We start from the raw sequence: 13,300 nt of genomic DNA, 5'->3' as shown, positions 1-13,300 counted from the left end.
TATTAAAATTTGTTTCTGCATTTATGGATGATATTTTTTCCTCTGATTTCATGTGCTGATTTTTCTAATGTTAAACCACTGTTACCTTACTAGGATGAATCCAAGTTGGTCATAATTTTGTTTATATGTTGTTGGATTGGTTAATAAATATTTTGTGAAGATTTTTCTAGGTATGTTTATAAGTAAGATTGGTTTACAATTATGCTTCCTTCTACACACGCTTATCTAATTTATCCCCTCAGTTTACTTACATTTCCCTGAGTTTTACTGTCATATAACACAGGAACCTCTAAAGTTCCCTTACCTAATGTTTTTGGTATAGCCTAGAAAGATAAATTTTTATTTTGTTTTGCATTATCATTAATATTTTTTTCATGTATCACTCTCATTTTCTTTTTCTGGCAGCTGGCCAAATACGAGGATTCAAACCCTTAACCTCGGTGTTACAACACCATGCTCTAACCAACTGAGCTAACCAGCGTACATTTTCATATATAAATACTTCCTTCATATTTCTTAATAAAGACTTGCTATAATAATTTTAAAAAGAAAAAAGAAATACTTCCTTCAGAATTAAAAACCCAGACCTCTGTATAGGATATTTCATTTGATACCATAACACTTGTAAATTCTGAAAGCATTTTTCACCCCCAGTACTAATGTCTGAGTAACACAGAGATGGAGTCTAGGATGTGAGAACCGGCTGAGGATTAAAACCTGGTTGTATTATTTTTTCAGATATATACTAAAATATTTCTAAAAAAAATACATCAGGGATTTACTTCCTTCCAAGTGGGGGCATGGGAGGGAAATTGGGTGTGGTATATTATAGATAAAAGAAGATTCGTCTGAGTTTATAATTGTTGAAGGTAGGGGGGTGAGGGATTCATCATACTACTTAGTCTACTTTTGTATTCGTTTAAATTTTTCCATAATAAAAAGTTAGAATGTTAAAAAGAAAATTTGCTTGTAGGCAAGTCATAAAGAAGAAGAAGTCTATCCTGCCACTTTGCAAGACAACAGGTTATGAAACAGAGATTGGGATTATCTGTCATCCCCACCTTGAGTACCATGAGTACAGAACCATGTCCTTAGATTATCTGCGTGTCTCACGTGGACAAAGCTTTGCCTATAGTATGTATTAACAGACATTTGGGAAACTGAAACTGATAATATATCTGGAGAAAACGAAGACTGATAAATTTCATCCTAAAAGACTTCAGAAATGGAATCCATGCTTATAGTAAATAATTACCATCATGGTGAAGAGATGGTTCCTCCGGGTCTGTCGATCAGGAAAGAAGATGGCAGCCCCATTGAGAAGGGTATTCCTGACTTCTTGCTTTAATATCTCCATGGACACAGAGTCTCCATCCACCCTATCTACCACTGATAAAAATAAACAATGGAATCAGCTTTAATACACTCCATCTACTCACGATATATATCTACTATAACTAGCCTATAAACCCATTACTCTCCATTTTGTAGTTAATACCAGAGCAAAGAAATACTTCTATATTAGGCTAGAAGTGTAAGGAAATTATTTTTTTGTTTGTTTACATTTAACTAAAACAAAGACTATATGTACCAGTTTTTATTTCACTATTTCCCTGTCCTTTTGAGACACAATTTGGCAAAGCCTTAAAAATAATTTCATATGGTTGCATGTGTTTCATTCTCAATTTGTCATTACGATCTCTCCCCCTTGGTCTATTGACCTCATCCCAGTGCCTTAGCTGAAGTTAAGGCTGAATAGTGTGGCAGTAATTACTCTCAATATAACATAGCTGTATATCTGAAACCGGGAGGAAGGGAAGTCAGCTGATGAAGGAATAAATCCTGAACTCAAAATAGCAACTCAAAAGAGCATCAGAGGAAGTGCTCATTTCCCACAGCAGAGTTCCCTTTCTGGCTTGTGTGATCACAGGATTGCCCTCTTCTGTATAGCAAGAGGTGCTGCAGGCTACAAGCCCAGAGTTGCTTTAAAGAAAAAACCCAAATCATTACCATCACATAAGTGTGTGTAGAGCTCCTTGGCAGCCATTACTCCTTCAGGGCTCTGGGCTGGAGCCTTCTCCTCCGAGGCAGCCAGGGCATCTCCCTGCAGCACTGAGAAGCAGCTCTGGAGGAGCTGCAGAAGCAGAGTTTGGGCACCGATGCATTCTTCCCTCGGGCTACAGAAAGACAAAGAACATCAGAGAACAAAAGGGCAAGTTGCTTTACCCTCCAAAGCCACACAACTGTCTACAAAGGACTCTCCTCTAGGCATCAGGTAAAAAGAATGCCAGTCGAGAAGAGAAGGGTGGAACAGAAAGAATACTGTACTAGGAGTCCGAAAACACAGACCCCTTCTCACTCTACCCATTTCGGGGAAGGAAATTCATTTCTGATCCCGTTTCTTCATCTGTAAAATGAGGGTACTACTATAATACTTGACCTGCTTATCCCACAAAGTAGTGAGGATAATCAAATGAGAAGATGTTTGTGAAAACACTGCCTGAACAGTTTATAGAAATGTGAAGTGCTATTTTCAATAATAACCAAATCTTTCAAATCAGAACAACATATACTAGGAGGAAGTTAAAAAAAAAATTAGAAGAAAAAATTGTCCATTTAGAATAGTAAAACTCAGTATTTCCAGTTTTGTTTACATGATTATCACCTTATAACAAATTCTGACCTACTTTTGCTTTAATTTACTGTAAAAATTCCAGAAGATCTGCAAATCAAGACCCGCGAAGTCCAGAAAAGATTTATATTTTAAGCCACTTTCCTTCTGCTGCACCTAAAAAATTATAAAGACCAGAAATAATAAAATTGAAAAATGCATTTAAAGAAATATTGTAACGCCTCATTTACTTCTCATCGTTAAGGGATGAGGTGGCTCTTCATGGGTGAGATTCCCATATAACTGATGCTTATGCTTAACTACGAAAAAGTCTGTCAACAACTAATTGTGGTGTGAAACTTTCCAAAATATGTGTGTGTGTACATATGTACATAAGTATGTAAATGCATATATAGACATAACCCCCCTTACACACACACAGACACACACACACACACACATCCACAAAGGCTCCCTGACTTCATAACACAGTACCTGGAACACAGGTCAATCTTTACTCGATGATGATTGCTGTCCCAGATTGCACTGTAGTATGTTTGATCCTTCTCTGCATGTGGGCTGAATGGTATCAATTCTGTTATAAACACACCCACTACTCCTAGGCAGTTTTCTCTAATTTGTTTTTTTCTGCTGTGATAAGAGCACTTGAACAAAGACCAAACAAACTACATACAGTCGACCCTCTGTATCCATGGGGGACTGGTTCCAAGGCCTTCTGTGGATACCAAAATCCAAGGATGCTTGAGTCCCTGATGTAAAATGGTGTGGCATTTGCCCATCCTTCCATATACTTTAAATCATCTCTAGATACTAATAATATCTAAAACAATGTAAATATTATGTAAATAGTTGTTATACTGGATTGTTAAGGGAATAATGACAAGTAAAAAAAAATCTGTGCATGTTAAGTACAGATGCAATTTTTTCCCCCGAATACTTTTAATCCGTGGTTGGCTGAATCCACAGATGCGGAGGGCCGACTGTATAAATTGAGTTGCCAGCCTCTGAAAGCACCCTGAAGCAGAATGAGGGTCAAGAGTGGACACTGTTATCTACCACATGTGAGAGGGCTCCCCTAGATTCCTGACGTAAACCATGTTCTCTATGGTGATGGTTGTTACTGTGTTTCATTAGTGACTGTAAAAGTCAATATCAAAAACACAAGTGATTTCAAATCTTTACTTTGGTACTTTTAGTAAACAAACAGTTCACCTAGACTTCAGTAATAATTCTCCTAGGACTCAAAGGAGACGTAAATGCCATGAACTTCCTTTGTTTGTCACCCCATGACAACTAAGGCTGCGGATCTTTAAAATGTGTAGGTCTATTCCAGGAGACCTCACAACGATGGCCACAAGCCACTTAGCCTTGCACTGACTGATGTCATAGATGCCCAGCACCTCACTTTCCTTGGCCTTTCAATATCATCACAGCAGCACAATGCCTGTTGTATTCATACTTCATGGTTTCAGCAGGGCCAGGTTGCATCGGCTGGTGTTCATTTCCCTTAAGACTGTCGTTTATTTTTCCTAAAGGGATGTGGTCTAACAACTGAGAAATCCTACCAGGTCATGAGCGAGCTGCTGGATGAACTGAAGGGTCCTGAGGAGCAGTGTGGCCCCGCAGATGCTCTCCTCTGCATCCTTTCTGCAGTGGGCACAGATGACGCTCTGCTCTGCTTCTGCTCTTGCAGGGCGAAGGTACCCAGTGATGCTCAAGCCTTGCACTCCCAGGCGCTCTGCTGACTCCTGACGGGTGCAGAGGAACTTCACCATCAAGTACTAGAAAGCAAAAGAGATTTCAAGAGAAGGACTCAGAATCTCTGAATACTAATAAAAAGGATAAAAAGGCCTTTTTGGACAGTTCCCCTTATGACATTAGAAATTTATTAGGTACCACTATGCCCATCACTGTGGACACAAAACCTAAGTCCAGAATCTACAACAAACAGAAAAAAGACAATATAAAAGTTGAATGAAGACAGTTTTTGATAGAGATCACAATAAGGGAAATAATATTACTCCCTCTTTAAAGCAAAAACAGGATAAGAAAGGATGAATAACAGAAGTACTGTGGCACAGTCATTTTGATGAAAACAGTCAATGCCCTAAGGAATCATCTCAAAGCCCCCAATTGATATATGTAACCCATGTGCTGGGAGCCCGAGAAATAGCCCTGTCTGCTCAAAGCTAAGGCCATTTTCAAAGCCCAATTTCTGTGCAAACTTTCTGCTTCTTACAGTAAAAGTTCCTTTGTTAAAAAGGCCTTTCAGAATGTACTACTCAACTGCATGAATATTTACTGAGCATCTACTATGTGTAAGCCCTAAACATAGTTCTTAATTCTCTCATTTAAGCCTAAATCTAAGATTTACACTTGAGATTTAAAAAAAATAAAAATAGGGCCGAGCCCGTGGCGCACTCGGGAGAGTGTGGCGCTGGGAGCGCAGCAGCACTCCTGCTGCGGGTTCGGATCCTATATAGGGATGACCGCCGGTGCGCTCACTGGCTGAGCGCGGTGCGGGCAGTCTCAAAAAAGGACAAAATAAATAAATAAAATAAAATAAATAAAAATAAAAAAGTAGCCAGATATTCACTGTTTCCTTCATAGCTATGGAAACACACTTCTCCTGCATTTATGCATGTGGACTCGCTGTTCTCTCACCCTGAGATGCTCTTCTCCACACATCTTAACCTGGCTAAAGATGATGGTTTAATCAAACTTCCAACACCTGGCATCACACACCTTTCCTGAAGCCTTCCCCAGTGAATTCCAGGCTGGGTTGAATATTCTTCCCCTGGGCTCGAACAACCCCCTGCATCTCCCTTTATCACAGCTTTATCACAGTCTTACGTATCTGTCTCTCCCACTAGACTCTGAACTCCTCGAGGACCAATTCACCTCTGGGGTCCCCATGTTGGCACAGGGCTGGTACACAATCACCCACCAATAATTGCTTACAGAATAAAAGTAGGGGAGTGGGCAAACACGTGGAGGCCACAGCTCACTGATGCTTACTTGGGCAACTCTGCACTGTTGCAACTTGACATCTGCTTCATCCCACTCTTCTTCCAGCTCAAACCAACCAATAGGATCATCCTCTCCAAGGTCATCAGATGAGCAACCAATCCTGTAAACACAAGGGTAATCACAAAACATTTTCCTATTTCTAAATTGTTATGAGTCTACCAGGCATCATCTAGGTGGCATTTAACTTGTACACATAGCCTGTCGACAACTGAGGACTGGGTGTGGCACCTGGCATCTCTCTGAACACATGAGGTAGATGGTGGTAATTTCTTCTCCATTTATCAGCCTCCTCATCTGTGAACTGGGAACTATATCAGCCCCAAATATAACCTGGGAACTAAGGAGAAAGTTTGCTTCTCTAGAGTTGGCTTATCTGAAGAATGAGGCATGAAGTCAAGGCATCTCAGATGAGCTACTCAGGAGTAAGGTACAATGCAACAGCAGGTGTGTGCTTCTGGAGATGACAACCAAAGGAAAGGCAGGTTCAGTTTTCCTTCCTTAGGTCTGGCTAATGTGTGTATGACCAGCCTGAAGTTTGGGCCCTTTGCAACAACTGAAGGGTAAAAGCCTGGGGGCTTTCAGAACCTGGAGCTCCAAAAAAAGCCCGAAAAACTCAGCCTTCACAGACCTCAGTATTCTTTCCTGTTCCTTAAGAGGTCCTTCCAGAAAAGCATTCCAGCCTTGAGGCTGAAGAAGCACAACTGTGTACCACTTCTTTTTAAAAATTGGATACTTAGGGCCAGCCCGGTGGCGCACTCGGTAGAGTGCGGCGCTTGGGAGCATGGCGGTGCTCCTGCCGAGGGTTCGGATCCCATATAGAGACCAGTCCGCTCACTGGTTGAGCGTGGTGCGGGCGCGACACCGAGGGTTGCGATTCCGTTGCCGGTCGCGGTACGGGCGCGACACTGAGGGTTGCGATCCCATTACCGGTCATGAAAAAAGACAAAAAGGGAAAAAAAAAAATTGGATACTTAAATGCTACTCACTTTCTAGGAATTAAATAACTAAGAAGGAGTAAAGGGTAGTCTTTTCAAGTAACATTCCTATAACTTTACACTATTCAGTTTGTGATACAACTACCAAGCTAGCAACACGTGAATATTCTGTACAGATAAGACAAGAAATACAGGAATTATGGAAAGAAGAGGGAAAAGGCCATCCAGAGTAGGTTCTATAACAGAGAAAAAAAATGTTCTTCTCTTAACTTTCTTGGCATAAACCTTTCTTGATCTAGTTATTCTTAAAACCAATGGGACAGGTGGTAGTCTCTTAGCCCACAACCACGTCAATGAGTTTCATCAATAGTGTACACATCAGAGGATTTTTAAATTTGCTCCTTGGGAGTTGTCAAGGAAATCTCTGAGATACAGAGAGCTGGCAGGGTGTCAGAGAACAAAGAGAAGCAGCCTGTTTCACTACACCATACTACACAGCAGGCAGGATGGAGAAGAGATAGTTGAGTGTTAGTCCTCTGACATACACACAGCCACCAAACAGCTGGCCCTGTGGCACGATGACTGACCAGCGCCTGACCAGAGGGACATGACAAACAAAAGGGCAAGAAGACATGCACATTAACATTTTAATTTCCAAATTGGAGAGGGACTGATAATATGTAGGCCAACTAAATCAGGACTTAAGAGCAGTTCAGGCTGTAACCAGGAGCTAAAATCATTAAGGGAATAGTGAATAGGCCTGTATTTAGGTTAAAAAAAAAAAATCATTCTATGTAAGGTGTCAAAGACCTTGTCTGACTGCAGGGTTAGAGGAAAAGACCTATTTTAGTGTGTCCCAAGAGTGGGATGCAGCTGCTTAAAAACAAGTGTCATCTCTAGCTATTATAAGAAAGAAAAGCATCTTTTTTTTTTTTCCCCTTTTTGTCTTTTTTCGTGACCGGCAACGGATCGCAACCCTCGGTGTCGCGCCCATACTGGACCGGGACCGGCAACGGGATCGCAACCCTCGGTGTTGCTCCCGCATCTCGCTCAGCCAGTGAGCGGCCGGTCTGTATGTGGGATCCGAACCCTCGGCGGTAGCGCTGCCGCGCTTCCCAAGCGGCGCACTGTAGCAGTGCGCCACCGGGCCGGCCCCGAAAAGCATCTTTTAAAGAGGCATATATATATGTGATGGAAGGGAGGTTTTAGGAGAAACATTTGCTCTAATTCATTTAGGGGGCTGAAATTAAGACCACTGAGTGGAAATTACAAATGTAGATTTCAGTTGAACATATTCTAATTATATTAAGTGCCTTGATATGCAGTGAGTTTTCCAACATTAAGAGTATTCCAGAGAGGCTGACTGACCATTTGTCAGGGATTCTGCCCAAAGAATTACGGCATAGAGAGGCAATTATTCTAGATTCTTGCTATACAAAGTGTGGTCCATGTACTGGCAGCATCAGAGTCACCTGGGAGATTGTTAGAAAAGTCTTAGGTCCCATCCAAAACTACTGAATCAGAATCTGCATTTTCACAAGGTCCCCAGGTGATTCGTATGCATGGTAAATCTTAAGTAGTACTGAACTGAATGATATTTAAAGGCTTCTATTAACTCCATCACCCATGAAATACAGTAGCATAAACAGCAAGTCTAGGGTTCAGCTCCATGAGTTTTAACTCACTAGTAGTAACATGGGAGGCAACACTGTCCAAGGGGTCACCAATGATCTGTGTGGCTACATCCAAAGAGGGGCTTTTAGAATTTATCTTATTAACTTCTGGGCAACATTCGACATCATTGCCCATTCCCTACTTCTTTAAACATTATTTTCCCTCGGTTTCACAAGGCACAGCTCTGGCTTTCCTGCTACTTCTCTGGTTGAGTTTTTCTCTGTTGCCCCTTCAATGCTGGAGCCTCTCATAATGTCAACCAAAGTTCTCTTCTCTTCACAGTCCAAACACTCTTCCAGAATGATTTCTTCTATTCCCACATTTTAAATTATCATTTAAATGTCTCTCATATCTCTACCTTCAGCACAAACTTCTCTTCCAGGCTCCTGACATGCTTATCCAACCAGTTACTGGACATCTCAAAGGCTTCCTAGAACTTCAAATTCAATAGGACCAAAACTGAGCTCATTTTCTTCCACACAAACCTGTTTTTCCCCAGGGTACTGTCCATCCCAGAGAAAGGCACTGCCAATTTCCCCACATGCCAAGCCCAAAATGCAGGACTCACTGCCTCCCACGCTTTCTTCCCTCTCCTGCTCTACATTCAGTCAGTCCCCAGGTCCCGTAGCTTCTACCTCCTGGTTGTCTTTCAGTCCTCATCTCCATCACACTGCTGCTGCTGCTCTAGTCGAGGTCACCCACACCGTTGGCTGCCTGGGCAACAAGGACAGTCCCCTCCCATTCCACTGCCTCCGAGCCTGCTCTCCTCCAACCCGTGCTACACACAGCACGATCCAGAGTAGGACTTCCACAGCATGCATCTGACCTCCTTGCTAGTCTTCTTGAAACTCCTCAACAACTCACTCCACCCCACTCCCTGCTTCCCCATTCCCTCACACACACATTGCTTTAAGGATAAAGTCTAAACCCTGAAACAGAGACAAAAGACCTGCAATGACCTGGCCCTTTCTCAGCTCTCCAGCTTCATCTCTCAACCTCTCCATCTCACAGTGCACCTCAGCAACACAGGACTTGTCAGTCCTTTGCATGCACCATATGTCACCTTGAGGCCCTCATATCTGTTCTTCTCTTTGCTGGGGACAATCTCCTTCCCCTTCTTCAAGTGGCTGACCAACTCTAACTTATCCTTCATAAACGTAACAACACCTGCTCCAGGAAGCCTGCCCTAATCAGGACAGGTGCTGTCTGCTGGGTGCTCCCAGAGCACCCTCTCACTTCTACATAGCATGCTTAACACTGTTGACACTGTAAGTTTTATTGTCTGTCTTTTGAGCTAAATGGCAAACTCTGCAAAGCAGGAACTGTGCCAAATTCCTCATTATGGTATCTTCAGTGCTTGACATCGGGCCTGGCACATAGTAGGTGCTTAGTAAATATTTTCGATAAAAGCATAATTGCGGAAGGGGAAAGGTTGGGGCAGGGATAAATTTCCCAGTGGCTGGGTAAGACTGAACACTTCAGGTTGCCCACAGTTCAGGCATGTTATCATCACCTAGTCATTTTGAAGATATGTGCCCCTGGTCACTGAAGGGACTGAGTAAGAGGCTATGAACAAATTAACATACACATCTACACATATGCTGCTAGAAAGCAATGAATGCTTATGGCCAGAGGTGGGTTGGTGGCACCTTTTGTATAAATAAAGACAAGAAAGCATAGTTCACCAATAAGAGAATGAATAAATTCTTATTAACTACAAAGATTTTTTTTATTCTCCATACCTGCTTTTTACAAATTGCCTGAGCTCCTGAAGCTTCCATTTGTCATATTTTTCAAACCTTTTGAAGTGTTCTTCTGCATGAAATTTATCAGAAGATGAGTTATAGGCAAATACCAACCCACACTGGGCACCAATGCCGCCACGTCGAACCTGGAAACAGAGATTGGGATGAGGTGCATCGAAAGGGCAGAAGTTCTGTGGCTGTTTTGTTTCCCAATAATATGGTCAAATTCAAAAACCTGAAGGCAAAATTAAACCAGTGAAATGATATTTCAAATATATTAAGTCCTGGAAAAGTAAGAAAGCTGCTTCTTCAGAAATATTCCTTAACTTTCTCAATCCTTATATTTACACCATTCACAGACTTAACTATCTATCCATCTTTGTGTCCCTGCTCTCTGCTACAGGCCTGCCATAGCGTAAATCATCATTAAATGTGCAATGAAAAATGAATGACATGGACCTCTGAAATGCAAGGCCTCTATTTAAAAAAAAAAAGTGGTAGCATTGCCTAAAGAAGGTAGCATGATAATTACCATAATTCTGATCTGTGTCACTTGGAAGGCAGATTCAGTTCCTGTGGAAAAAATAGTACTTGCTCTGGTTTTTCCAGTCTCTGTAAGAAAACCTGAAAAAAAAGGAAAAACTAAAGTTAGGATGCCTGACTAATTTTTATAACCCTAAGAACTAAGATCAAAAAACACAAACCGTATTCTTTAAGGCAAGGGGGTAACTGGGTTTCTAGTGCCTTCATGAAAACTAGAAAAAAGTTTCCCTTTTGTACAGATGTGACCCCACTGATAAACCCCTAGGTAAGCAGAGTACTGGCCAGGTACTACTTCCTCAGGGCACAATCTCCTCAACCTTAAAGGCAGCTCTGCTCTGAGGTAGCAATAAACAAAACATTTATATAGATTGTAACTTTAATTCAAAGAGAAAAAAGATGGGACAATCAATCATCTTCCCGAGTGAAACCTAAAACCATGACTGATGTGTGACTGGGCAGATAAACACAAGCAGGCGTAGAAGCTGAGAACGGGATTAGTTAGCTTCTAGAATACCGTCAGGAAAGATTGTGAAAGACTTTGAAATGGACAAAAACAAGACGGGCGTCTTGTTTAACACATTCTTTGGGTTATCTCCACCTTTCACAGTCTTTAAGCTATTTTACAATTCTGTGGGTTGTAGAATACTGAGAGTAATGCAAATGATTCTTGTCCACACAAATAAAAATTGTGTTCTGTGAAAATATAGCTGATTATTCTTAATGGATACTGACCAATTTTGTATCTATGTGTAAATTAACTTCAGCACTCCTACAGGACTATGTGTATTTTATGAATTCCCCTTTGAACTGTCTATAACATCTTACTGGTTCCCTCATTAATTAATAAGCTAAATAAAAAGTCTGACGTGTTCATTTATATTTGTGTGAGAGTCAAAAGGTACCTTTTTGATTGATGTTAATTACCCTTTAAAAGCTCGCAAAAAGGTCATCCGCTAGACCCCATGCTGCCTTTCTCTTTCAAATCACTGTAAATGATATAAATCGTGCCTATGCTCAAGTCAGCACTAAATAACCATTCTTCCTGGGACCCCGGATTGTTCCAACCACTCTGCTTAACAAAATGCAAAGACTAAAACCACCTTCGTGCTTCCTATTTCATTACACTGAGTTCAATAAAACAAAAATTTATGAAGCTGAATCTACATACACAATGTGTAATATTTGTCCCCATAATCAAGAAAATCCAAAGGAATCTTTACTAATTCATAGATAAGAGCTATTAAGTGTTCTAGTTCTATCAGATAGTAATTCTGTAGACAATTTTAAGAAACCATATTGCCAGATATTCACAACTCCACTAACAGTAATAGATCTGCTACATAACCAGCACCACTTTAGAGAAGCCCAACGACAAAATGCCACCGCCAACCTCCACCCCTCCTGACTTAAACAGAACCCCCTTTTGCTTCTGCAAGGATGCAGTTCTCCACCCCATCCACATTAGCATAATGACCCTCCTTGATGGTATCAGCCAGCCCTTGGCACACTAGATAAGCTCTACCACCCCCACACCTGGTGCTGTCCCCTTTTCAGGGCAGCCCTGGGGCCTGTGCCACTCTGAGCACAGCCGGGCAGATTTCTTTCTTTAATAAAGCTTGAACGGTACCCGGCATCTCAGATGACTTTCTTTCAAATGGTAACACAAAAACTATCCCAATTATTGACCTGTGGTGTTTTCCTAGGGGTCTGTATGCTTCTATTTAAAGAAATTTATTGTAAAGGCTGAAAGTCTGCCTAGAAGTTAAGTGATTAATCAGCAGTTTAAATTAGTTTCAAAGTAGCTGAAGCAATAATTTAAGTCAACAGAACCAGACAGACTCTTCAAATAACATAGCCACTGAAAGAAAGTGCGCCAAGATGCCGGGTAGAGCTTATATAGTGTGCCAAGGGCTGGCTGATACCATCAAGGAGGGTCATTATGCTAATGTGGATTGGGGTGGAGAACTGCGTCCTGGCGGAAGCAAAAGGGGGTTCTGTTTAAGTCAGGAGGCTTCTCGTAAAGGGAGGGGGCGGAGGGAGGGGGGAGGGGGACGGTACCATTTTGTACTTGGGCTTGTCTAAAGTGGCGCTGGTTATGTTGCAGATCTATTAGCCACCAAATACACATTTTATTCTTAAAAGGCAAAAAAAAAAAAAAAGACATAAAACCTTTGTGCTTCCTTTTCTTGCTAAGAAACTTATGTACTTAATTGTGATATTTTAAATCTACAATTATTTTGACACTCTGCCCCCCACTTGCCAAATTTCTTCTCTTAAAATGACAGGAAAAAACAAATAGCCAATCACAAATTTAAAGGATAAACTCTACCACTTCAGTTCCTATTGGCTGCACTCAGTATTTCTTTAAAATACCAGACAAAATGGCAGTGGCAAGCAGGAACGTTAGCCCTCCGGAGTGTCAGTATTCTGTGGGCTCTGCAGTGGCCTCGTCCAGACCTGGGACTTCCCTGCAGTTGGGGAACTTGAAGTGTACCCTTGAAAAGAGCTTTTTACCTCTGTAAGGGGAAGAAAAAAATCACTCCTCAAGGCCCACCAGTTCTGGCTGTGAGGACTTTTACTCCTATCTCTTCAGGCTCATTTTTGTAGCAGAGCAAGAAGACCAACATCTAAAGTGAGTTACAAGAAACCAACAGTGGCGGCTGAGAAGGGGAGACCAGGGGAAGTGACTTCTTCCCACTCTCCTGCACTCCCCAGCCTTGTGCTTCTCAGAACCACAACAA

General features: G+C 41.6%; 1 protein-coding gene across 1 annotated transcript in view; it reads right to left on the bottom strand.

Annotated features, from left to right (window-relative positions):
- ZZEF1 (zinc finger, ZZ-type with EF-hand domain 1) overlaps positions 1-13,300 on the bottom strand; it is a 112,747-nt gene that overhangs the window by 67,327 nt on the left and 32,120 nt on the right. The window contains exons 10-16 of the mRNA XM_008568744.1: positions 10,549-10,640; positions 10,014-10,162; positions 5,651-5,762; positions 4,198-4,413; positions 2,688-2,788; positions 2,011-2,177; positions 1,256-1,389 (exon numbers count right to left, since the gene is read on the bottom strand). Of these exons, the coding sequence (XP_008566966.1) occupies positions 1,256-1,389; positions 2,011-2,177; positions 2,688-2,788; positions 4,198-4,413; positions 5,651-5,762; positions 10,014-10,162; positions 10,549-10,640 (971 nt within the window). The remainder of the gene's footprint in view (positions 1-1,255; positions 1,390-2,010; positions 2,178-2,687; positions 2,789-4,197; positions 4,414-5,650; positions 5,763-10,013; positions 10,163-10,548; positions 10,641-13,300) is intronic.

Source organism: Galeopterus variegatus, unplaced genomic scaffold (genome assembly GCF_000696425.1).
Source record: "Galeopterus variegatus unplaced genomic scaffold, G_variegatus-3.0.2 Scaffold25, whole genome shotgun sequence".
In the NCBI taxonomy this organism is placed as follows: Eukaryota; Metazoa; Chordata; class Mammalia; order Dermoptera; family Cynocephalidae; genus Galeopterus; species Galeopterus variegatus.
Note: the sequence above shows the minus strand (reverse complement) of the source record. Positions and strands in the feature narration are given on the sequence as shown.